The sequence below is a fragment of the Barbus barbus genome (assembly GCF_936440315.1).
Source record: "Barbus barbus genome assembly, chromosome: 30".
Classification (NCBI taxonomy): domain Eukaryota; kingdom Metazoa; phylum Chordata; class Actinopteri; order Cypriniformes; family Cyprinidae; genus Barbus; species Barbus barbus.
The window spans coordinates 2805991-2831759 of NC_136758.1; the positions used below are offsets into that span (position 1 = coordinate 2805991).

At 39.6% G+C, this 25769-nt stretch overlaps 2 protein-coding genes across 3 annotated transcripts in view; both read right to left on the reverse strand.

The window, feature by feature from the left end:
* Positions 1-8509, reverse strand: part of aqr (aquarius intron-binding spliceosomal factor) — a 65704-nt gene extending 57195 nt beyond the window's left edge. Inside the window, exons 1-9 of the mRNA XM_079386589.1 lie at positions 8196-8509; positions 8060-8116; positions 7796-7836; positions 7606-7641; positions 7405-7525; positions 3550-3690; positions 2538-2606; positions 2179-2279; positions 2021-2097 (exon numbers count right to left, since the gene is read on the reverse strand). Coding sequence (XP_079242715.1) covers positions 2021-2097; positions 2179-2279; positions 2538-2606; positions 3550-3690; positions 7405-7525; positions 7606-7641; positions 7796-7836; positions 8060-8116; positions 8196-8270 — 718 coding nt within the window. The 5' untranslated portion in view covers positions 8271-8509. The remainder of the gene's footprint in view (positions 1-2020; positions 2098-2178; positions 2280-2537; positions 2607-3549; positions 3691-7404; positions 7526-7605; positions 7642-7795; positions 7837-8059; positions 8117-8195) is intronic.
* Positions 8510-9433: 924 nt separating this feature from the next.
* paplna (papilin a, proteoglycan-like sulfated glycoprotein) overlaps positions 9434-25769 on the reverse strand; it is a 38878-nt gene continuing 22542 nt past the window's right edge. For both annotated transcript variants that reach the window (XM_079385377.1, XM_079385376.1), the window contains exons 16-27: positions 24989-25154; positions 24319-24406; positions 21591-21708; positions 20517-20844; positions 17452-17610; positions 16891-17018; positions 16544-16616; positions 14743-14883; positions 13338-13465; positions 13136-13244; positions 12860-13035; positions 9434-11193 (exon numbers count right to left, since the gene is read on the reverse strand). In XM_079385377.1, the coding sequence (XP_079241503.1) occupies positions 11021-11193; positions 12860-13035; positions 13136-13244; positions 13338-13465; positions 14743-14883; positions 16544-16616; positions 16891-17018; positions 17452-17610; positions 20517-20844; positions 21591-21708; positions 24319-24406; positions 24989-25154 (1787 nt within the window). In that variant the 3' untranslated portion in view covers positions 9434-11020. The remainder of the gene's footprint in view (positions 11194-12859; positions 13036-13135; positions 13245-13337; positions 13466-14742; positions 14884-16543; positions 16617-16890; positions 17019-17451; positions 17611-20516; positions 20845-21590; positions 21709-24318; positions 24407-24988; positions 25155-25769) is intronic.

The window sequence follows — 25769 nt, forward strand, 5'->3', positions numbered from 1 at the left end:
CGAGGGTCGAGGAAAGTGCATTTTCGCATTATTTTGCGCACTGAATCGGATTCATACTTGGCCTCCAGCTTTGTTAGAATTCCAGTTTTGATTGACTTTGTTAGCTGGAGGTCATTTTCTGACGCAGCCAACACATTGTCCCTGCAGAGCTGTAGTATGGGGAGGATACAGGAACTGGTCACATAATTTTCTCCTGACAAAATATCAGTGAAGTCACCGACTGGTTTCAGTGCTTCGTGAACAGCTTTCAAGACGTCCATGTCCTGCCAGGTCAGGGACAGGCTGCTCCTTCTGTCATCAGACAGGACGTGTCTGATCGCTTGGGCCTGCTCGAGGATGCGCTCCACCATTGCAAGTTTGGAGCCCCAGCGAGTTGCGCAGTCCTGCCGATGGATGGATGGATGGATGAATTAATTAATGAATGATGAATAAACGATTAAATTAATGAATAGGCCTAAATAAACAAATGAATGAATAAATAAAGTCCATTAATGTATATTATTCCATTTGGTCAAATTTGCATGCACATTTTTTTCAAGTCCCTTATGCGCGTCAAGCCTGCATTTATTTAATAAAAAATACAGAAAAAAAATTACAGTTAAATTAGTTTTTTTCTATTTTAATATAGCCTACTTTTAAATATAATTTATGTGATGCAAAGCATATATATATGCCCCTTTTTTTTACATTTGAGCCCCTGCCCCTGAGGAACTCTCTGCACGTTTTATGCTTACCGTTATGAGACTAGGTTTTGGGAGTCCCAAGTCCACTTGCTTCTTGCTTACGTTGCCAGCTGTGTGAAAAGGCCCCGACAATATTACGGCATAGTCCGAGGGCGTGCTCGGTTTTTTGCCTCTGGTCATGCAATCCATTTGTGACAGCCAATTCGGTTAGATTGTGACCGAAGCAGTTAAGCCACGGCCAATGCAGGGACCTGATTGCGGCATAAATGTTGGCAGCGTTGTCAGTGGTTATGGCTGAAAGTTTTTTCTCGTCAAGTTGCCATTCCTGAAGTGCAGCTCTGAGCGCAGCAGCAAGATTGTCCGCCGTATGACTCTCAGGAAAATACGTAGTTTGGAGGCATTTGGATTCAAGTTTCCAGTCAGGTGTAATAGTGTGGAAAGTCAGGGACATATATGGTGTCATGATAACTGACAACCACATGTCAGTTGTTAAGGAATAACTGTCTGCCGCTGACAGCAGCACTTGAGCATTGTCTCTAACTTTTCTACAAACAGCCGTCCCACATTTATATAGTAATGTTTCCGTCCAGGCAGCTCGTACCTTTACCATGTCCTTAAAGGACTTTTTTTCCACTGTGTGGAAAGAGACCATTTCCTTCGCCAAGTATTTTGTCACTGCATCAGTACAGGTTTTCCAACAGACACTGTCCCATTTGTACTTTGTTGTTTTCCCGAAGGCCCCCATTATCGTCGGCTGCGTACTGGCGGTGGACCTAGATGCTGTTGGTCCTGCATCGGGAGGTGTTGAAACTCAGGTCCATCCTCGCAGCAGTGAGTGGATGGTGGTTTCGTATATGCCACCTTAGGTTCGAGGTATTTCCATCTCTCGCGGTCACCTTTTTGTTGTACAATTTGCAAATTGCCTCGTCCGTATTTACCGCCTCTCCCTTCTCGTTCGGTCGAAACCCGAAATACTGCCAAACTGCAGAAGTTGTGTTCTTTTTCGAGACCAGGTCACTTGGTGCGCGACTCGCCATCTTTCCCCCTCTCTCCCTTTCTCCTCCACGCTGTCACGTGATGACAACCACGCATACGCATTTTTAGGCATTAAATAAATTATATTTAATCCTTGTCTCCTATGTGCATTGTTTTTTTATGACGGTATAACGGTATTGAAACTGATACCATTGCTATTTTTATATCCCGCGGTATACCATATTACCGCCCAAGCCTAATATACACACACAAATACATACATATAGCATAAATACAATCAATGATATTTGACTCCAAAAAGAATATCACACAGAAACGCTGGTGTGAATAAACAGGTTTACCTGCTGCAGGGATGGACATGAGCACCACCAGGAATTTCTTGATGAGGGAAGCCAGAAAGGTGCGCTCCTTCTTAGCTCTGTGAAAACACAGTTCATGAGACTCACAGGACATTGTTTTGAGGTGTTTCAGGTTTATGGGGTGTGAGGCTGTTTCTTACTGCTCCATATCCTGCGGGTCCATCTTCTCATAGTTCTTTTTAATGAGGTTCCAGAACTTGTGAAGTTTTGGGACCTTCTTCAGTTCGTGCTGCAGCCTCGTCTGAATAACCACAAAATCTGGAGTCACTTTCAAACATCTCAAGCAGTGGCCATGCATGAAATATGGAGTAACGCATGAAATTAAAATTATATGTAATAATGCGTGAAATATGTAATGAAGCAGATTTTAATTGAGTATAATACTGAGATTTTGTACTGTAACACATGCATTTTGTAAAATGTGGCAGATGTAATGGACAGCAGGATGTAAAGCTCATATAGGACATATAGGAAATATGTGCGACGCAGTAATATTCACCGGCAGCAGACACATCCACATGGGCATTGAGACCAGCTTCTGCACCTGCTCACGGATCAAGTCCACTTCCTGCAGTCACAAAGAAACAGAAAAATATCTTCTGTTAGTTCTGTTTTATTAGGGATGAAGCCAAACCTCAAAATTAGTTCAAATTTATACAGAGCTTTTGAAGACATGTTTTTCAGTTTCAGTGTTGCTATAGTTACTGCTTTTGCTGATCACTGGATGCAATCACTATATAGTTTAAATCAAACGCTGTAGCATTATCAAAGCCCCTGTGCTCCTGCCACTTACTAATGTGACTCGTCTTGTTTTCTGTATGTGAAAAAATATTGCACATTGCAGATAAAAATTCTCACAAAGAAAAAAATAAGAGTGAAAATCAAGTGTGAGAAAATGCAAATTTGCTACAGGTGTAATTTTCTGCACTGTCTCCTGTCGCAGCATCTGTACTTCCACTATAGAAAGCATTCATCAGCTCATGATTCAGTATGTTTGAGATTGCGGAGTTCATTCATGGTGGATGCTCTCTGAACACAGCATGATTGTAGCATCTCTAACATTTAATCAGGGACATTATAGGCCTATGATGGTCATTTTTATTGCTACTCAAACAGACAGCCTTCCTCCACAGTGCATGCGTAAGCAGAAATGCACATGGTTAGCATACAAACACTAGACAATCTCATCAACAATGCAAATGCACCATCTGCTTCAGAGTGGGGAGACACCATGCCTCAAATTAGCAGCAACCCAAAAATAGACGAAAGCAGCTTTGAATTGAAGCAGTCATTATACACGTGAACTTCTGAGCTGCTATTTGGTTTCATTTCTGAAGTGTTTTGAGTGCAGTTAAAAACCCCATATATTACAGTCTGTTTGCTCTGTGCAATGCAACAGTGCCACCAAGTGATGTCACGTGCCCAGAAAACAACAGGTCATGTAGTAAATGCTTTCAGAACAAATGCAAATATAGGAGGTTATTAACAATTGCTAATGATTGGTAACTGACCAGACTGTTGAAGCAGTGATCGAGGAAGAGCAGGAGCACTGTTTGCTCCTTCAGCGGCAGGCCGAGCTGCTCACCCGACAGACACGACTCCATCACACACTTGAAGAAGTGAGGGAAGTGTGTGGGCGCTTTCTTAAAAACCTGAAGAGACAGAAACCACACTGTGTCACTGCACACTCACATCAAAACACACACTTAATGATATCTACCTCCGCCTGAAAAAAAAAAAACATACATAAAAATATTTCGTGATATGCGTATCATTTCATTTCATTAACAGAAATAATGTTATTACACCAACATTTGTTTAACTTTAAAATACACGGACAACCACCTTAAAAACACAGGTGGTAAAGAGGATGTCACATGATTCATCACACGGTTTCTCCATAAACTGACGAACATTCTGCACACAGTGTCACTCACACAAATACCATCATGGTAACACTAAAATAATGTAAGAAGCATTCATTTAACAACGTAACATGAAACATAAGACCCTAATTGTTCATAACTCATAAGAAGAAAATGTTATTTCAATGAAGAACCATCAAATATCACTGAATTTTCTGAATGTCAATTGACGTTTTTTCATTCTGAATAAGATGACTTGTTCTTTTCACTTCCACAATCTGTACCATAACAGCATTTTACTGTAAAAGTATATCAAATGTCCTATTAGACCGGTTAGAATTAACAAGTTTTTACTGTAGAATTTTCACAGGCTTTTTTAGTGTTAAAATTGTGATCACTTCTTAAGTACTGTTCATTTTGATCAAACTGTTACTGTGGATCTGAAGTCTGCTCTGATCTCATCGTCAACTATGGTCAAACACGGCTGCTGTAGAGCTTCTAAAAGACAAGCATCTCAAACTCTAAAAGAACAAAAACAAAACATGGTCTGACTGCTTGGGTCTGATTTTTATGTGATCAATTGGTAAAATAAAACGCTTCCACACACTACATTTAGTAACTTGAAGGACTCTGCTGTCCTGTCCCCTTCAGAGGAACCTACATGCTTCAAATGCAGTGATGCACCGAAATTAAACTTTTACCGAAGCACCAAACCTGCCAAAAAACAAAACTGAAAATAACTTTTTGGGGGGTTTTTTTCAATTTTTCTGTCAGTAAGATGGTGGATCAGTAGTGAATCAGAATCAGAAAGAGCTTTATTGCCAAGTGTGTTTGCACACACAAGGAATTTGTCTTGGTGTTATGAGCTTCCAGTACAGAAAGCACAAACATAGTGCAGACAACATATAATTAAGGTGATAAAGAACACTAATAATGAAGAGAATAGACAATAATTAAGAATAACAATAGTAATAAAGAATAAAAATATACAGAAAAGAGACATGACCATAGACAGAACTGTGAATGTGCATGTGTCCTATGTACAGATGAAGGTTTGATGGGTTATTTACAGATGTACAGTACCGGGGTGTGTTATGTGTTGTTCAGGTGGGATACGGCCTGGGGGAAAAAACTGTTCTTGTGTCTGGCTGTTCTGGTGCTCAGTGATCTGTAGCGCTGGCCAGAGGGCAACAGTACAAAGAGAGAGTGAGCTGGGTGTGAGGGGTCCAGAGTGACTTTCTTAGCCCTTTTCCTCACTCTGGAGGTGTAAAGTTCTTGGAGGCTGGGCAGAGGGGCACCGATAATCCTCTCAGCAGTCCTAACTGTCCGTTGTAGTCTTCTGATGTCTGTTTTGGTAGCTGAACCAAACCAAACAGTTATAGAAGAACATAGGACAGACTCGATGATGGCAGAGTAGAACTGTTTCAGCCGCTCCTGAGGCAGGTTGAACTTCCTTAGCTGGCGGAGGAAATACAGCCTCTGCTGGGCCTTTTTCGCAATAGAGTCAATGTGATTGTCCCACTTCAGGTCCTGGGAGATGGTGGTGCCCAGGAATCTGAATGACTCCACTGCAGTCACAGTGCTGCTCAACTTCCTGTCTGTAAGCAGACTCGTCACCGTCCTTGATGAGGCCTATGACTGTAGTGTCGTCCGCAAACTTCAGGAGCTTGACAGAGGGGTCCTTTGAAGTGCAGTCATTCGTGTAGAGAGAGAAGAGCAGTGGGGAGAGAACGCAACCCTGAGGGGCGCCAGTGCTGATGGTGAGAGTCCTAGATGTGAGTTTGCCCAGCCTCACTAGCTGCTGCCTGTCTGTCAGGAAGCTGGTGATCCACTGACAGATGGAGGAGGGCACAGAGAGCTGTCTCAGTTTGTCTGAGAGAAGGTCAGGTATGATGGTATTGAAGGCTGAGCTGAAGTCCACAAATAAGATCCTTGCATAATTCCCAGGTTTGTCGAGGTGTTGCAGAATGTAATGCAGTCCCATATTGACAGCGTCATCCACAGACCTGTTTGCTCTGTAGGCAAACTGAAGAGGATCCAGCAAGGGTCTAGTGATGTCCTTCAGGTAGGCCAGGACCAGTCTCTCAAGTGACTTCATGACCACAGACGTGAGTGCGACAGGTCTGTAGTCATTAAGTCCAGTGATTTTGGGCTTTTTGGGGACGGGAATGATGGTGGAGCGTTTGAAGCAGCAGGGAACTTCACACAGCTCCAGAGATCTGTTGTAAAGATGGGGGCCAATTGGTCAGCATAGACTTTTAGACAGGCAGGTGAAATACCGTCTGGTCCTGAAGCTTTCCTAGATTTCTGTTTTCTGAAGACCCGGTTCACATCCTCTACACAGACTTTAAACGCAGGTAGAATGGTGGGAAAGGGGAGTAAGGGGGGTTGCAGGGGGGAAGGTGAATGTGTGAAGTGCAGATCAGAGCGGGTGCTGGGTGTCAGTCTGCCCTTTTCAAACCAGCAGTAAAACACATTGAGATCGTCAGCCAGTTGTTGATTCTCCACAGACTGTGGGGGTGGTGTCTTGTACATGGTGATGTTCCTCAGACCAGTCCATACCGACGCCGGATCGTTGGCTGAAAGTTCTTTTTTCAACTTCTCAGAGTAGTTCTTTTTAGCCACTCTGATCTCCTTTGTTAGTCTGTTCCTGGCCTGGTTATACAAGATTTTATCCCCACTTCTGTAAGCGTCCTCTTTGGCCTGACGAAGTTGTTTGAGTTTCCCAGTAAACCACGGTTTATCATTATTGAATGATAAGAATGTCCTGGTGGGGATGCATATATCCTCACAAAAACTGATATATGATGTTACAGTCTCTGTGAGTTCATCCAGATCGGTGGCAGCGGCTTCAAAAACACTCCAATCAGTGAGGTCAAAACAAGCTTTTAAATCTTGCTCTGCTTCATTAGTCCATCTCTTAACAGTTCTTAATACAGGTTTAGAAGATTTGAGTTTTTGCCTATAGGTCGGTATGAGATGAACCAAACAGTGATCAGAGAGCCCCAGAGCTGTCCGTTGGACAGAGTGATATGCATCTTTAATTATTGTGTAACAATGATCCAATATATTACTGTCTCTGGTGGGACATGTAACGTGCTGTCTGTATTTTGGCAGTTCGCGGGAGAGATTTTCTTTATTAAAATCTCCAAGAATGATTAAAAGAGAGTCCGGGTGCCTTTGCTCTGTTTCAGATATGTGTTCGGCCAGCTGTTGCATCGCGGCGCTCACGCACGCGTCCGGAGACACGTACACATTCACGAGAATGAAGGAGGAAAACCCTCGGGGCGAATAGAACGGTTTACAGTTTATGAAGAAGGCCTCCAACTGAGGAGAACACATCTTCTTCAGAGTTGTTACATCTGAACACCAACCTTCATTTATGTAGTGAAAATGTTGTATTCAATGTCATTCATGTACAGAAGTGTAACTTATTTTACATAGCAGTGCATTTGAAGTGAGTGTTTCACATGAATCCATAATCAACAGTTTAAAACAAACCTCCCACGCAGGAACATTTTCCCGAAACTTCTCATTGACGATACAGCAGATGGACATCAGGAAGCCGTTACTGGAGGCTTCAGGTGTGTAGTTCGGCCACAGGTAGTTCTCCAGGTACTGACTGCAAAGCCAACAAGAACATCAGCAAACCACAAGTCCTACAGATCCACTACTAACTAAACCTGCGCGGAAATCACCAACCTGAACTCCAGCAGCATGATTTTTCTGATGGCAAATCTGAAGAGAGACAACCAAAGTCAATATGCATCAAAGCTGTCAAATTGTTCATTTCAGACACTTTCATATAAAGCAGAACAACAGCTTTGCTGGCACCAAAAATAACAATCATAGTATTTATAATAATGCAAGAACTAAACATATAGAGTCTTACTTTGATTTAAGAATCTCATTCTGGTAAATGTCTTCAATGACCTGAAAATAGAAAATATTCAACATTCATAAACCACATCCTGAATAAAGCAAGGCTTTCAAATGAAGTTGATCATTCACTGACTTGAACACAAGCATATCTTCAGTATATATATATATATATATATATATATATATATATATATATATATATATATATATGCTCTGTACAGTCATATATCCTGCAGACTGACGCTAAAAGGAGAATTAAACCTCAAAGCCTCACCTGAGGATCAAATGCTAGTTTGTTCTTGACATGAGGAGCCCAGTATTTGTTTGAAAGCTGGAGAGAAAAACACAAAACAGGAATAAATAATCAATTTAAGCAGATGTAAAGAGTTCATAAAGTAATCATAACTCACCTGAGTGACATATTCCGCGTTAATCTGAGACACCGGAGGCGCGGAGGTCTTCATCACTCTCGAGTCCTTCTGCATGATTATAATGATGATCAACAAAATATAATAATCCTGTGTCTTACTGATCACTCCAGCTTCTGTGTATCAACTCAATGCCTGAACATCGTTCAGCATTCCCTGCTGAGATCAAATACACGCTGCAGTGTGAATTAACCAATACTGCTAATCAATACAAACTGTTTATAACAGAGACGCCACGAATACGTTGCGTAGCTTTAGCTGTATGCTAACATGTGCAACTGAAAGTCGCGGCGGATGACAACTTCCGCTTTCTGAGTTTCCTTTCAAAATAAAGGCCGGAAAACTTTGTTTCCAAAACTTACTCATAATTTTTACCCGATTATAATTCATGGAGCTTGGCATAAACCGAAAAAAAGTATAATATTGATAAAAATGAACATAGCATTTTAATATTTTATTAATTAACATGACTTTTCCATGTATGTGGACCATACTTTTAAAATAAGGCTTTCTGATATATTCAGTTTTTCTGAGATTGTGGGTCAGTCCTCATTCTTTGAGTTGTTGGTCACTTTTTCAACATGACAGTGACTATATATACATTCTCCCAACGTGACATTTTAGCATTTGTGCTTATAGTTTTGGCAGTTTAGCTCTTTCATGGATGTTGTTCTTTGTGAAGGTCTCTGTGGTTGGTTTTTGTGGAAACAGGGTCTTCAAGGTGAATAATGTCACTTTGCTGCAGTAGTTCTGAGGTGTTTGGACACAATTCTTCTTAATATTCAATAGTCCATATCACAAACTAGCGATAACTGACAATGAAAAGATCAAAACATTTGTTTTGGTTACTGTAGCCTACACAAATAACACTTATAATAATGGGCCTTCACATTATTTGGTCCAACCCAAGTACACAGCATGCATTCAATTCTGATTCTGAACATAAGAGATGTTTTCTCATTTTCTTGCTCCTCCATTGTACAGCCTGTGACCCAGAAATCGATCACGAGGAATCAGTTCTCTAAATGCACTGTGAGAAGGAACAAGATTTCAGACGAACTTGGAGACTGTAAACACATGAGGATCCTGTGCAGAACAGGATAAACACAGAAACCCTCCTGCCTCTTCGCATCCGAACCACAAGATTTAAATGAACATGAAGTGGCACATACTTCAACAGAACATCTTGCTTTTTTAAAGTATAAGTTGCCACACATAATCATGTTTACAACAAGTAAATGTTTATTTCTTCATTCAACAGAGTTATGATGGGTTTTAAAAAAGCGAAATGATCAAAAACACAAGTCAATGAGCTATCGATGGATCTAATGAGAACATCTGTGCTGGAAACCCTGCCAATTATAGCCCTATCTGCTGAGACATTCCTTCATGCCAGACCAAAATAAATCTGTGTGTCTCTAACTACTGTAGATAAGCCGAGTATTTCATTTCCTCGTAGTTTGTCAGCAGCACAAAGCTAGACCAGCCAATCAGGAAAAGTGTTTGTTCCTTCTTTGGTATTTACATGGTTTATGTGGCATAACCAATTGATTTGATACATGGCATTAATATTAGAACATATAGGCATTACTGCGCATGCATTTCACTGACAAAAATAAATCTACTAATGATGCACCGAAATTAATGTCTTGCTGAAACATCGGAAGCTAAATTAGTTTTCCATTTAGCCCAAAATGGCAAAGATAAGTTTAATAATCAATTAATCGAATTTATTTACTAAGACCCAAATAAAAATTCAACAGTTATTCAAGGCATGTTTCATATCAACCTTTTAGTAATAAATTTAGTTTGTGGTTCAGTTCATTGTTAAAGAATAAAAATTTTAATGGTGTCAGTAATAAAAAAAAGTAAAAATATAATGAACGTAATATAGTGCATTTATTTAGCACAATACTCCTCTCAAGAGTTCATTTTTCTAGCTACCTAACAAACAAATTATGGACTTTGAATGTCTTTCCTGATGTAACATGACATGACATGCTGTTTACAAGCTGTTTTATTGATTTCTTTATGCAGTTGAAATGCTCACTGATTGATTACGAGACATGATTCAATTCAGTAAGTTGTACGGTTTCTTCAGATGTTCATTCATGTTTATTTGGTGCTATAGCTAGTAGTAAAGAGAAAGAGATGATTGGTTCACGTGCCATTTGAAATGAAGCGCTACGGCGATCTGTGACAACACATTAACTAGCAGCAAAACCACATTTATTGTTTAAATTTCATTATAAAATTGACAGAATTTGAAAGTTGAGACTGTTACAATTAAAGCATAAATCTTACTGCAATTCCATCAGAGAAGCACTAATTCAACGCCAATGATTTCAGCCCTCCAAAACCGTTTCAGCCTAAATACAACAGAGTATTTTCGGTTGCCTGAATTTCGGTGCATCACTGCAGTCTACACATTCAAAACACATGAAAGCGTTTCCTAATTATGTAATCAGTTTTGTTTTAACTGCAAGTATATCCTAATGCATGTTACAACGACAGCACAATAAAGACATAACTCTGTATTACAGTGTCAATGACCTGTTAATAATCCAAACTGAACATTCATTTGCACTTAAACAGTTCCACACAAAAACGCACACAGAGATGACACACAAAGATAAATAAGCTCTGATCTGAATGGGCAGGGAATACTGAATGCCTGAGGTCAGCGTTGATGTGGAGTTGAAGCAGCAGGTGATGATGATATTCAATCTTGAGGTGAGTCTCTGTACAGGGCAGGTGAACGTCAGTCTGAATCGACCAATGAGGCCGTGGGATTCATTGCACGTGACCTATCTGATTTGTCCGGGTCTATCTTTGTCCCTGGCATATCTGGCACAGCTGGCGCAGCAGAAACTGGAGTAATACTGGCTGGAGCACAGGCGTGCGTACACAATCAGCTTACAGTTCGCCAGTTCAGGCTGATCCACGCAGTCCGGCGACGACCCCGGGCTCCCACTGAAATCTGCAGATGCAGTCAGACACATTAAAATACATTCACAAGTGCACGTCATCACATGATCATGGGGGGAAAAGGCAAACTAATTTGGTGTGCTGTCCAGAGTCAGAAATTAACAAAAGGCTTAGGGCAAAAAATGCCCCTGCACAATTAAAATGCAGTCTATTGCAGCTGTGGAGATTAAAGTGAAATGTAAAAATGAATGAATAGTGTCAATTCACAGCATAATATTTGTTTTGCAATGTTGAGAATTATAACCAATCACATGTTTCTGTTGAGCTTATGAACGCAATGGCCAATCAGAGGTATTCAGATTAGTGACTGAAACGCCTGAAAACATAGTGTACATCATTGACTGAATTCACTGAAAACAGACATTATAGCAGGAGATTTCACAAGAGTGCAGAAAAGTCATGAAGACCTTCAGTGATGAGGAATGTTCTTTACTTGTGTTCTGTATATAATTTATTCCCAAAAATGTTTTGTTTTTGATTCTGTTAAAATAACCAATGTGAAGTCTTGATTTAATTAAACCCCCCCACAAAAACATTTTAATATATACAGAACTCATAATTACAATATCAAGAGCAATAATCAACCATATTGATTTTTCTTTGCACTCCATCTATTCTGCCATGTGCCTTATGCACTTTATCTATCTCTTGTTTTTATTTTCTACAATGTCCTCAGACTGATAAGCTCTTTTGCACTACAAATATATCTACACAGTGTTGTTTATTTAACTGGTTTTGCACTCTATCTGCCATGCGCCCTATGCCACTTTATCGATCTAATTCTTATTTTTTTCTACAATATCCTCATTTGTATAATTGTATAGTTGTATGTACATATGTTTAAACTGTATTTATCTGTATCTGAACGTGTTTAATGTTAACTGTATGCACCAAGGGTCTGAGAGTAATGCAATTTCAATTCTCTGTATGTATGTACTGTACATGTGGAAGAATTGACAATAAAGCTGACTTGAACTTGAACTTGAACTTACAATATTGCAGCCTTATCTTGCGCTGTTTTTTTAAATAATTGGAATACTTTATGTTTGCATACTGTTTACATGATGCATTTGTCCTGTAAGTACATGCATGCCACCTTTGAGCAGCATTTAACAGTCTGAGTAAATAAACATAAATGCCATGTCAGACACAGTAATATTTGACAAAAAAAGACAACAGAGATACATTTAAAAAGGTAAATATAAAAATTGGCCTTACAAATGTAAAAAAGCTAAATATTGTTTTGACCCCCCCAAAGTCCAAATAAAAAATGAGACCAAAATATTGACAAATATTGCTGCTTAAAGGGATAATTCACCCAAAAATAAAAATTCTGTCATCCTTTATTCACCGTCATGTTGTTCCAAACTTCTATGAGTTTCTGTCTTTTGCTGAACACAAAATAAGATATTTTGAAGAATGTTGGTAACTAAACAGTTGACGGTAGCCATTGACTTTCATAATATATATTTTTTTTTTATACTGTGGAAGTCAATGGCAACCGTCAGCCATTTGATTACACAAGCTCTTCAAATGATCTTCTTTTGTGTTTAACAGAAGAAAGAAACTTACAAGTTTGGAACAACAAGGAATTTTCATATTTGTGTGAACTGTTTCTTTAATGCAGCTTTTTGCCCTCTCGTTCTCACTCCACTGACCTTGTTGAGGAGATTTGGCCAGTCGCACTTCAGCCGCTGCGCTGACAGAGTACGTCCCAGTGTAGGCATTGCAGGTATACGTCCCCTCATCCACTGACTGGACATTATTTAGTATTAGCGTCCCGTCTGCTGACACATGCACACGATGTCCGTCCGGTCGCACTGGCACACCATTCCTGTCCAGAGAGACAGGCATAGCGAGATCAGATGATCTATGAATGCTTCCTTCTCACTCAATACAAACTATAAGCTATAAAACGTGTTCTCTGAACTGACCGTGACCAGCCAACATTCACATTTTCTCCGGTCACTACACAGGGCAGTTGAGCAGTGCTGCCCTGTGGCACATCGACATCCGCGGGGGCTTTATTGATCCTGAGGTCACCTGAAGAAACGGGAGAATATTACAAGCATACTGCAGAGACAGAAAACTCAGAGGATTTTATATTTGATTCAAATACTGGAAAAAGAGACACACCAAAAACCTTGAGCTGGATTTGGCGTTCTTCAGACTTTTGGGCGTCCGTGACGGTGCAGGTATAAAGCCCTGAATCATCTGATGTCAGCTGGTTAATCACCAGTGTGCCGTCAGAGTGCTGAGAATGCCTGCGTTAGGAGACATTTAACGTTTAATATCGTAACAGATGTCACAGAAAAGCAACTGATGACAAAGAAGGCAATCCCAGAATGCACTGCAATGAAAACAAGAGATGGCAGATGAGGCAAGAAAAATGTACACATGTATTTCATTCAGCAGCACAAATTATCAGGGATATTGTCGTTAACTAAAATTAACACCATAAAATTAAACATTTTCATTACTTGAATTACAATTAAGTGAACTAAAACAATAAAAAATTGAAATATTAAAATTATTAACAAAAACTATATCAATATCAGTGAGACTGAAACTGTTTTTTAATTAACAATCAACCTTATGTTTGCATATTTTGTGTACTTTTAAGGCTAATTTATATAATAACAGAAAAAATCTACTGTGAATTGAGACACCACAAGTGTATAGAGTAAAAAAAAAATTATAGATGTCACCATACTTACCCAGCTCATTGATTACATTAAGAATTGCAAACATTTTAAAAAGTTTACACAAATGTTGTTTAAATATGCAAATGATGTGTTATCTAATTAAATATGCACTAATTTGCATACATTTATAGAACAGAAATCTAAACATTGAATGAAGCCAGGTTTAAATGTCTTGTTTTATTTTGTTGGCATATTATAGTTAAAGGTTTTTACAGAGGGGATTTGGGATTTCTATTTGGATCACTCCATAAATCAAAACAGACAGAATAAAAAAAAATATATATTTTCACCTTATTTTTAGGTGTAAAATGTTCTATAAACCAGTGTGAATGATACATGAGCAAACCCCTCTGTAAAACCCTTCAGAATCTAGATAGCTATAATACTGTGAAGTTTGGTGTTTGTAAGTGCTGCTGAAGTGGAGATTTCTGGCTCCGTGCAGGAGAAAATGCTCTTTTAAAAAAAAAACAGCCTTTAAAGATATGAATTGTCATTGAAATCTACAGACAAATAGATAAAGTGTTTTAAAAGAAACACTTAAAAAGTGTATTCTGGATGTTTCATTCTCATATCTCATAACTGACAGATGCATGAAAAAACAAACAAAAAAACTAACAGCATTTTTGCCTGTAGTGTCTTGCTTGGGTCTCCTTTGCTATTTGTATGGCACACAGAGTTGCTGCCTATCTAGTGCATTCCAAATCAATCAAACTTTTAATGTTCCATTATACGTAGGACGCAGCTCTTGAAGGGAGCCGCCTATGTAGACAGCATAGAGCAAGTCAGCTCACTGGGGTTTGAAACGGAGCTATAGAAATGCATGCAGATGAAGGCACCTGAGCGAGTTGAGCGGCTGTCCAGCTCTGCTCCAGTGAATGGTCACCGCATTCATGGCTGAGACTGGCAGCACCGTGCACCACAGTTTGGCCGTCTGACCTGCTCGAGCCTCGACCAGAGACGAATAGTCAATGCTGAAACTAACAATCGTAAAGGCCAAGGTGAGTAATGAGTGAGAACATACAGTCGTGGTCAGAATTATTGGCACCCTTGGTAAATACGATCAAAGAAGTCTCTGAAAATAAAACTGCATTATATTATTGAACTAAAACAATTGAAAATGGGGGAAAATCTCATTATGAAATAAATGTTTTTCTCAAATACACATTGGACATAATTATTGGCACCCCTAGAAATTCTTATGAGTAAAATATCTCTGAAGTATATTCCCATTCGTATTCACAATTTTGAGCACTCCAGGGTGATTATGAACATAAAATTATCCAGCCATGGCTTCCTGTTTCACAGAAATATGAATAGGAGGGAAAACAAAGCCCAAATTCCCTTAATCATCCATCACAATGAGAAAAACCAAAGAATATATTTCTGATGTGCAGCAAAAGATAATTGAGCTTCACAAATTAGTGAAGTGGCTTTAAGAAAAGAGCTAGAGCAGTGAAAACTCCCATTTCCACCATCAGGGTAATAATTAAGAATTTCCACTCAACATAAAATGTTACGAAACTGCCTGGAAGAGGACGTGTGTCTATATCGTCCTAATGCATGGTGAGAAGGAGAGTTTGAGTGGCTAAAGACTCTCCAAGGACCACAGCTGGAGAATTGCAGAAAATAGATGAGTTTCGGGCCAGAAAACCATTTAAAAAAAAGGTCAAACAGCACCTACATCACCACATGTTGTTCGGGAGGGTTTCAAGAAAAATTCTCCTAGCTCATCCAAAAACAAAACTCCAGCATATTCAGTTATCAGACAGGACTGGCACTTCAAATGGGACTGGCTTCTATGGTCAGATGAAACAAAAAAATGAGCTTTTTAGCAGCAAACACTCAAGATGGGTTTGGTGAACACAGGGATAAAAAGTACCCCATGTGTACAATGAAATATACTGCTGTATTTGTGATGTTGTGGGCCTATATTTCTGCTAGAGATCTATATTTCTGCTGGACATCTTGTTCAGACACATGGCATCATGAATTCTATCAAATACCAACAGATAAAAAATCAATAAGTGACTGACTCTGTTAGAAATCTTATAATGGGCCATGTTTGGATATTCCAACCGGACAATAATCCAAACACAAACCTCAAAAACATCACAAAAATGAGTCACTGAGCACAAAACCAAGCTTCTGCTGGCCATTCCAGTCCTCTAACCTGAACCCTGTAGAAACTGAGTGAGGTGAACTGAAGAGAAGAAGCACCGTCATGGAGCTGTGAATCTGAAGGATCTGGAGTGATTCTGGATGAAGGAATGGTCTCTGATCTCTTGTCAGGTGTTCTCTAACCTCATCAGGCATTACAGGAGAAAATTTAGAGCTGTTAAACTGACAAATGGAGGTTTCAAAAAGTATTGAATAAAAGGGTGCCGTTAATTGTGGCCAATGTGTATTAGAGAAAAACATTTATTTCATAATGATATTTCCCCCCATTTTAAATTCTTATTCTCCAATGAAAGGTTAGATTTTTGTGATATTTTTTTTAAAATAAAAGATCAAAAGGATTAACAATGCAGATTAAATTTCAAAGCCTTCTTTGATCATATTTACCAAGGGTGCCAATAATTCTGACCACGACTGTATGCTGCATAATTACACCACCATTTAATGATGGATGTCTTGTACCTGGGAGATGAATGTGATGTGTATGACTGGGAAGAATCTGTCTCTGATATTCCTCCACCGTTTTGAGATGTTCCTGTATTTGAAAGAAAATGTGTTTTGGTCATGTAAAAATGACTGCCTGATATGGCTTGATTCCTTCATTAAAAGAGCTGTACATCTACTGATTTTATTGGACAGCAGACAAAACTGTAAACCAGATTGGAAAAGCTCAGAAAAGTAACAGGACAGCTCTGTCACATTAATGTTTAATAAGTCAGCAGTTTGTTCAAAACGTTAACCCTAAATGTCATCAATAGTGATAAGTATAAATGAATAGCAAGTAAATAAAGAGACTGGATAGCGCTAACCTGAGACAGACAGGTAAATGTAGCGGTGATCTCTGTCACGGTCTCTTGTGGCCACACACAGAAACCAGCCAGAATCCTGCAATGTTATGGGTCCCGCCAATAGAGAGCCGTCCGACTGCTGCCGATGCCTGAATGATCAATTACTCATCAACAAATCTAACAAAGACTCGTTAAAGGAGTAGTTCATCCAAAAGTGCACTTACTAAGTATGTTTACACGCACAAGGTACAACAGCTATAATCAAGCTACAACAGGTTTTTTTGTGCAGTCGAGCTTCGTCGTATATATCACAACGCATAACTGAACATTTTTGAAAGATAAAATATGTATTTCTGTGTGCGCATTCAAAGACAATTGTTGTCCATTTAACATTTGCTAGGCAAAGTCAAGCTACAATCACATGAATTGGAAATCACAAAGACTCAAAAAAATCTCTTCTGCTCACCAAGACTGTATTAATTTGATCAAAAATACAGTAAAAACAGTCATATTAAGAGATAAAATATTAAGAGATTTTCATACATTGTGTATAGAAGGAAATAAAGAGCATCAGGTACTGACCTGGTGAGATCAACAGGGACACCATCCCGTATCCACTCCACGATCACAGTGGAGGAGGGCCGAGGACTCACCCTGCAGGGTAACACTACCTGCTGACCAACCAGACCCTCCACCGTGGAGGGATCCGACTTGTCGATACTCACACCTACAGCTGTCCAGCTGAATCAGAGGAGTACAGACAGCAGGAGGAAAGAGACAGGTACAGAAACAGAGAAAAGAGGGGGAAAAGACAGAAGGGAAGGGGGTACAGACAGACATGCATAAAAGAAAGAAAGAAAGAAAGAAAGAAAGAAAGAAAGAAAGAAAGAAAGAAAGAAAGAAAGAAAGAAAGAAAGAAAGAAAGAAAGAAGAAAGAAAGAAAGAAAGAAAGAAAGAAAGAAAGAAAGAAAGAAAGAACACGTATGACTTTATGCTGTACTATTGGGAACAGCAAAGCATGTGCTGCAGTCACCACAGCAAGCATAAAGCTCAGCCTGACCGGCTACAGCTGGAATGCAGGACCCCCAAAGAACAACACCAGACCACCATGCTGACAATTCACCCACAAGAGACCACAGGGAGAGGAGAACTCAACTAGAAGAACCTAGCTCTAGAACACCACACAGTTTCTAATGCATTCAAACGAAAGATCTGAATAGGTTAGAAACTGGATGGCTACTGTACATGAACTTCGCTTATGGACCAACCACAGAGTGCTGCTGGGATGACACAGTTTTGTGGGCCAAAACCTGGAGTTTGCATTTTAGTACTTCCAGTTTAATTGACTTTAAGTCAATGGGTTTTTGATTAAATGCCTGAAATAAGGTCTGTTTAACACAAACTCAAGATACTTTCATATTTTTTTTTTCTATGACATAAAATATATCAGTAAAACCCCCTTGTGATTTTATTAAAGCTTCTACCTTTCTTGAAAAAGGCAGTTGTTAACAAATGTCTAAATGAGACAACAGAGGTTGTTGGGACATTACAGAGAACAGGAAAACTCATCTATTAACTAGTCGCTTTCACAGTCTTGCTGCAAACAATTCTAACTCAAACTTACAGGGAAAATGTTTTTATATAAAGACTGAAAGAGTTGTTGAAGTTTAATGGTGGTGACGCTGAAGTCATGTGATCGTGGTGTAGTTCGTTTATAGCCTGTGTAGCTTTTTACTTCTGTTGATTGTATTTAGGCTTGTGTATATTTGTGAAAATTATCATGATGAACGTGCAAGAATCATAAATATATGTTAGTCACAGTGCTTATTTTCTGCAATAATCTAAAATTCAATAGCCAGTATTGGGGTTTTTGTTGAGGGAATCAGGGCGATGCTCACTTCCAGGTTGGCCTGCAAAATTACATCATCACTGCAGCGCTCTGTTGCCATTTCTCAGATCTCAGATCAGCTTGTTACCATGTTCTAGCTGTGAATTTCAATGTCATAAATCTTCTTTCCTTACTCAAAGCAGGGATGAAAATTTCAGTTATACAGACAGTTACAAAAATTTACAGGAAAAAGTTTTTTTGACAACATTATGTCAAATATGGCTTCTTTTGTGCCTTGTTTCAATCATATTGCTTTCTGCTGTGTGTCTAAAACAACATGATAATTCATCAGGAATATTTCCCAGCGACAAACACTGGAGGAAATGAGGGTTAGGCAGGACTGGATCAATTCTTTAGTAAGTTGCATCAAGTTTTAGCCTCTCAGGATAAGATGGTCAGAAACAACTAAATTACTTCTTTAAAAGTGATTATTGTTTGTACCACTTGAATAGCGTTGTCTTCTAGAAATGCCCTTCAAGGACGTAAACATGATGAATGGAATTCCTTGTTCGATGGAAGAAATCCCATTTATTACTTGACCCTTCATTTTTTAGGACTGGGTGTTAGTATTAGGATGTAGAAATCAAAAAATGCAGTCAACATGTAACATGTATTGTTGGCCCTGGAACATTCAAAAAAAAAAGTTAACTGGTTGATGAGTATGTTGATCATGCACTGATGTCAACTCTAAACCTTAAATCTGACGGGTTGATTGGAATGTTGTTCTAGGACCAACAAAGATACTGATCCATGAACACTCAAGTGTATAGGTGAGGTGTTCTACTCTACAATCTATTTCTCATACTACAACTATGTTGTAAGAACAGGACACAAACAGTCAGGGATGATTAGGACCCCACGGCAGATTTTATTAGTCACGCTGTGATGAATCATGTCCCTCACACACACACCTGGGTATGGGAGGGGAAGGTAAACTAAAACTAACTAAACAACACTAAAAGCAACAGAAAGAGGAGGATAACAGTCTGCGTCAGGGGAAATAAACCAGTCCCAAAAGCACAGCAATGTCCAATATGTCGCAGTGAGGAGTGTCAACTTCTACAGGGAGTGCATGTCAGAGTGTATACTGATGCAGTAGATTAGTAAGATTAAGAAGCGTGAGGCAAGTCGTAATACATAAAATGACATTACACTGATTTCAAATTGCTAATTTGTTTTAGATGTGTTACGAGTGTGTACACAGGGTGCAAATTTAACTACAACTTGCTAATTTGCCAGTAACTTATTTGTGAATTTAAAAAAATATCACAACTAGTTTTAGTCTCACAAATGGTTAAACTTTATGAATGATAGTCTAAAATGTGCTGATTGCAAGCAATTCCAATCAAAGACATACAAAAACTATTAGCTGTTGAAATTTTAGCATTGTCTAAGGGGAGTCTCATCAAGTTATTTTGGGATGCAAATTTTTCCTGAGAAACCAATCTAGCCTGTATATGATGTTCCGTGTATACTATTGTCATGAGGACAAAATTATATTTATAAAAAATACAGCTTTACGGCCAGCAAGAAATATTGACAAAAAGTTAATTTTGGATCCTGTGTGTACATATGCAGAACTCTGTTAGTAAAGCAATGCATTTAACACGCCTATGTAAGTCTCTGTGCATGGCCTGCGGCTCCTCTCTTGGCTCCTCAGCAGGGCATGAAGGGCAAACAGCAGAAGAGAACTTGCTGGGGCTTGGGCTTGGGCCTGGGAGAGGAGTAGAGGGATCCAGGGCAAGTTGGAGAAACTTACCTGGCAGCAGGTCTGCTCTGCTGCATGGCACTGGGGTCCAGCCGGTGCATGTGGGTCGCTCCACTAGAGCTGTGGTGGATATGTGCGGGGGAGCGACGTCCACCGTGCTGCAAAGACAAGACATGCGCCTGGTCCCGCTGGCTCAGTTCGGATCTCAGGCACATCCTCTGGCATTCCCCCTCCGAGGCGAAGTTGTTGCTATTGCCATGGCAGCCACCATACCAGAAATGCATGCAGCGCGAGGCAGAGCGGTCGTAGTAGTAACGGGATGTCCAATTATCGCATAGCCCGACCGTATGGGGTAGGTCACAGGACCGAGAATGCTGTGCTGAGGAGTCAAGGAGTAAGAGACAATATGTAATCTGTTCTACAGAATTTGATTAGCCAACAACTTTCTTCAAATACCAGTATTGTAGTCGGGACTAAATCATTCGAGTCCAAATAAAAAATGAGACCAGAACAGTGTCAAGTCCATGATAAACCAAGACCATGAAAATATACTCAGCCTTGAGAATTACATTGTCTTGGTCTTGCACATATGTGACTCTGAACCGCAAAACCAGTCATAAGTAGCATGTGTATATTTGTAGCAATAGCCAACAATATATTGTATAGGTCAAAATGATAGATTTTTCTTTTATGACAAAAATTATTAGGATATTAAATAAAAATCATGTTCCATGAAGATATTTTGTAAATGTCCTATCATAAATATGTTGAAACTTAATTTTTGATTAGTAATATGCATTTCTAAGAACTTCATTTGGAAACTTTAAAGGCGATTTTTGCACCCTCAGATTACAGATCTTTGAATAGTTGTATCTCGGTCAAATATTGTCCTATCCTAACAAACCATACATCAATGGAAAGCTCATTTATTTTAGCTTTCAGGTGATGTATAACTCTCGATTTAAAAAAAAAATTGACCCTTATGACTGGTTTTGTGGTCCAGGGTCACATATATTCATGGGCGTGGTCCCTTTGGACTCGACCCTCCTCTTGGCTCCAACTCAAATTAACTGGTCTTGACTACAACACTTTTCTAATGCTCTGACATATTATATTATGACTTACTATTGCTGGGGGGGTTGGAGCACCCCTCCCCATGAGTACCACCAGCAGCCGTCACACCATCATAGCAGCAACCATAGGTGGACTTCTGGCAGTTTGTGGGTGCAGATGGTATGTCTGACTTTGTAGAGAAAATAAACAAAAAGGACATAAAAACAGAGATAGAAAGAGACATTGGAACATTAGACATTAAGAGACATTTCTGAGGATATACTATGTATTAATGCAAATGGTTGCTTGTTTGAGATGGAATATTCCAGGAACCCAGAACAGTTTTTTTTGTGAACACATTAAAAAGTAAAAAGAAATTAATGCAAGAAATAAAGCAGTGCCAATTAATGTTCCCAAAAGAATTTTTAAGAAAGAAAGCCAAAAACTTTTAGACAGATCCAAGGAACTCAAATATCTAGATAAAGCAATCTAAGAGCAAGCCTGTTAAGAGAACATGACATATTTCCTCAAAATTCCCAAGGAAAAAAAAGCCCCACAACCACCAAAGCCTGTGGACCCAGCTCCTCCTGTGAGAGCACTTCGACCGCTACCACAACGCCAGGGCCCAAACCCTCCTCCATCGGCTGTAGGTGAACAAAATCAACTGATAGCTACTCTCAGTGATGTGTGTCGGGTCCCCGCTATGATAGCAGCACATTTCAAAATTGTTTACAGAAAAAGCGGGAACCCAGTGTGCCTGTAGCTTTCTCTATCTCTGTTTTATCATGTGATAGAAAGTCTAAGGCCTTCTCAAGCCGTACGGCTGACTTATAACTTATCCTTCTTGGAGGCCATGTTTCCTTTCTGCACTGCCTGCAAGGAGTTATTTGTAGACATGATCTTGACAAAGAAGCTCTTTGATCTGTAGTTTGTATTTTATCTTTCCGTCTTTCGGATGAGACGTTAAACCGAGGTCCTGACTCTCTGTGGTCATTAAAAATCCCAGGATGTCTTTCGAAAAGAGTAGAGGTGTTACCTCGGCATCCTGGCCAAATTTCCCCATTGGTCTCTGACCATCATGGCCTCCTAATCATCCCCATACACTGATTGGCTTCATCACTCTGTCTCCTCTCCACCAGTAAGCTGGTGTGTGGTGGGCGTTCTGGCGCACTATGGCTGCCGTCGCATCATCCAGGTGGATGCTGCACACTGGTGGTGGACTAGGAGACACCACCTCTCACAATGTAGAGCGCTTTGAGTGCTTAGAAAAGCAGAAAAGCGCTATATAAATGTAATCAATTATTATTATTATTATTATTATCAGTAGTTGGTATATTATGTAGTTTCACTCCATCGGCATTGTTTAGTTTCACATTACGCCACTTAATTTGTACCCTGAAGGTTTCCTGAGGGTGAGATGTGGCAGCTTAGTAGGACCACATCTTGCATGAGCTTGCAGATGACATTCTGGAGGAGGTTTACACTTATGACCTTTCGGCGCAATATAATGATCTGGAGCAGGGGTGTCTAGTCCTGCTTCTGAATGGCCAACGTCCTGAAGAGTTTAGCTCCAATGTACCTGCCTGGAAGTTTGCAGTGATCCTGAAGACCTTAAATAGCTCATCCAGGTGTGTTAACTGGGGCAGGGAAAGCCCTGATCTGGAGAATTTTGTCATCAGGATGGCTGACTGTGTGCTAAACATAGGCCTCTTTGGGACAAAGAGCACCTCAAGCTCAACCCTCTTGCCCCTCCTTTTACTGATCCTGCACCTGAGCCCAAGACCATGCAGGCGTTACAATTGTCATTGAATTATTTGTGGTGTTCACACTTCCCTCCCTGCATTCCTACAGTGAGGCCAATCCTGTTCCCAATGCTCAGTCCTTGTGGACTTTGGGGCCGAGGGCAACTTCATTGACTCCTTGCTGGCGGCCAAGTGGGGCCAAGAGGGGGAAATGAACAATCTGTGTGACTCTCCACCAAAGACCTGCCAGCTTGAACGTTGGCACGACAGTTCACAGTGCTATTCCCTATTATCAAGGACCTTAGTCTATTGTTCAGGCTTCTAGTCTCCCTCCATAGAGTCCTAACTCATGAGTGTGAGTGAAATGTGTCTGTCATGTTTCTTTGAATCCTTCCATCTTGAGTGTATGTTTTATAGCCACTAATGCTCACTCACTGGGAGAGAGATGAGAGAAAGCAGGGTGCAGAGAAAAAGGCATGGATGCACCTTACTATTTTCTGTGGAATACTGGGAAACATGTCATTGTAATGTGTAGCAAGCATTTATTTTGTGAAATTGCTCTAATATCTCTTTGCACATCAGACAAGCTCTGTATTATAGTTCCTTGATCTTAAAGTGCAAAGGGGATCATGCTTTTTCTGTGGCAGCTCTAAAACTGGAATGGTTCACCACTGAAGATTAAGGCTCAACTGATGTTTTAAAATCCATCTTACGATATATTTATTTTCACTGACGTTTGAATGTGTTTGTCTTTTGGGTATGATGATATGGATGGTTACTTTTAGTACGGTCTTTTATCTAATGTTTTTGTAATTTTTTGTTTGATATTCACAGCACCTTGGTGTACCTTGTACTTTTGAAAGTGTTTTATGAAGTATGACTCTGAGTTGAGCTGATTTCACAAAGAGTAGGAATGTGGTAGGTGCTTATTGTAATGACATCTAAAGGTGCTTCTGAGTACACTTGCTAAATGAAAAAAAAATGGACTGGATTAAGGTGCTGAAACACTGTTCTGGAGCATTCCAAACCAATTTGATATGTGCAAATGAAACACTCACTGCTGGAGACCAGTTTGGCCAGGAATCTGGACAACCCTCCTTGTTGGGACCTTGGGCTACGGTCACACCATCATGACAACAGCCATACCTGAGAGAAGTACATTTGTATTACATTTTTGGTAACTTACAGTTCAATCCTGACAACTCTTTGAAGATTTTAGCATGGCAATGGTTATAACAATGTTAATTTATTTGGTCTTGGCGGAATAGATCTGCTACGCTGCTGCTGTTGATTATTGCTGCTGCTACAAGCAAGTACAGGAACTTGCTACTGCCAATGCTTATGGCGATACGGTGCTGTGAGTATTTAAGACATACTGCTGCTGCACAAATAGCATATAAAATAACCCATAGCAGATCTAAACAGGTGGAGCTGGGGAAGGTGGTGTGCTTTAGAGGAACTCTGAAAGCGCGCTACAAAATGCTCAAGTGGATGCTAACCAGCCATTTAAATGTAAACCAGCAAGCTCATTGGCTGTGTGTGCAACATGAACCAATAAGCTTGCGCCAAGTCATTTAACGCTGTGAATATCATCAGTTACGTTAATACCCGTCAGCCTGCGCTATCTAGAGTTTCATGACTGAACATTTATACTGTAAGAAAGAAATTATGCATCGTGCCACAAATAAAATTAGTCTCTGTGATTAACTCATCCATGTCCATGTGTACCTGCTCCATGTGCACGACGGTAGGCTTTGGTCCTGGGGACAGCCTTGGCTCTGTGGTCCACTGGCTGGGGTACTTCCATCAGGACAGCAGCCATAGTAGGTCTGGCTACAGTGAGGGGTGAGAGGCGTGCCATGAGGATTGTGGACCGCATTGTTTTGAGGAGTTTCTGTTGTGTTAGACAATAAAAAACAACAAGTACCTTAATGAATGTATCAGACAGGGAGCTTCTTCACAAAACAGAAAGCATAACATTTATGGGTCACCTGACTATGTCTTTCTTTAAATGTCTTATTGCAGGATACTTAAATTTAATTGGATCTGTCAAACAAACCTTTGTAGCAGTTATTACGGTGGAAAAACCTAAGCAATGTATTACAATTATATGTACTTTTAAATTATGCAGTGTCACAAATTTTGATACTAATATTGATGTTGAAACCTCTATTAAATAGATTTTTCTTCATGATAAAATTAATAATTATGGCCATTCAATAATATATTTGAAAGCCATGATTTTTAACATTTAATAGGCATTTATGAACAACTTTTGGCAAAAAAGGATATTATTTATTTTATTTATTGTTAAACAATCCAAATGAAAAGTAGAAATTAATGTTATTTTTCCTAGTCCTACAAAAATATACAGTAAAACATAATCCCTCATAGTGTTTTTTTTTCAGATCCAGGTAACTAGTCTTAGATGTTTGTTTGTGCACCCAGGAACTGCACACAAAGACCATCTTTGACCAGCATAAATTTCCAAGCTAGTCTTAGCTAGTTT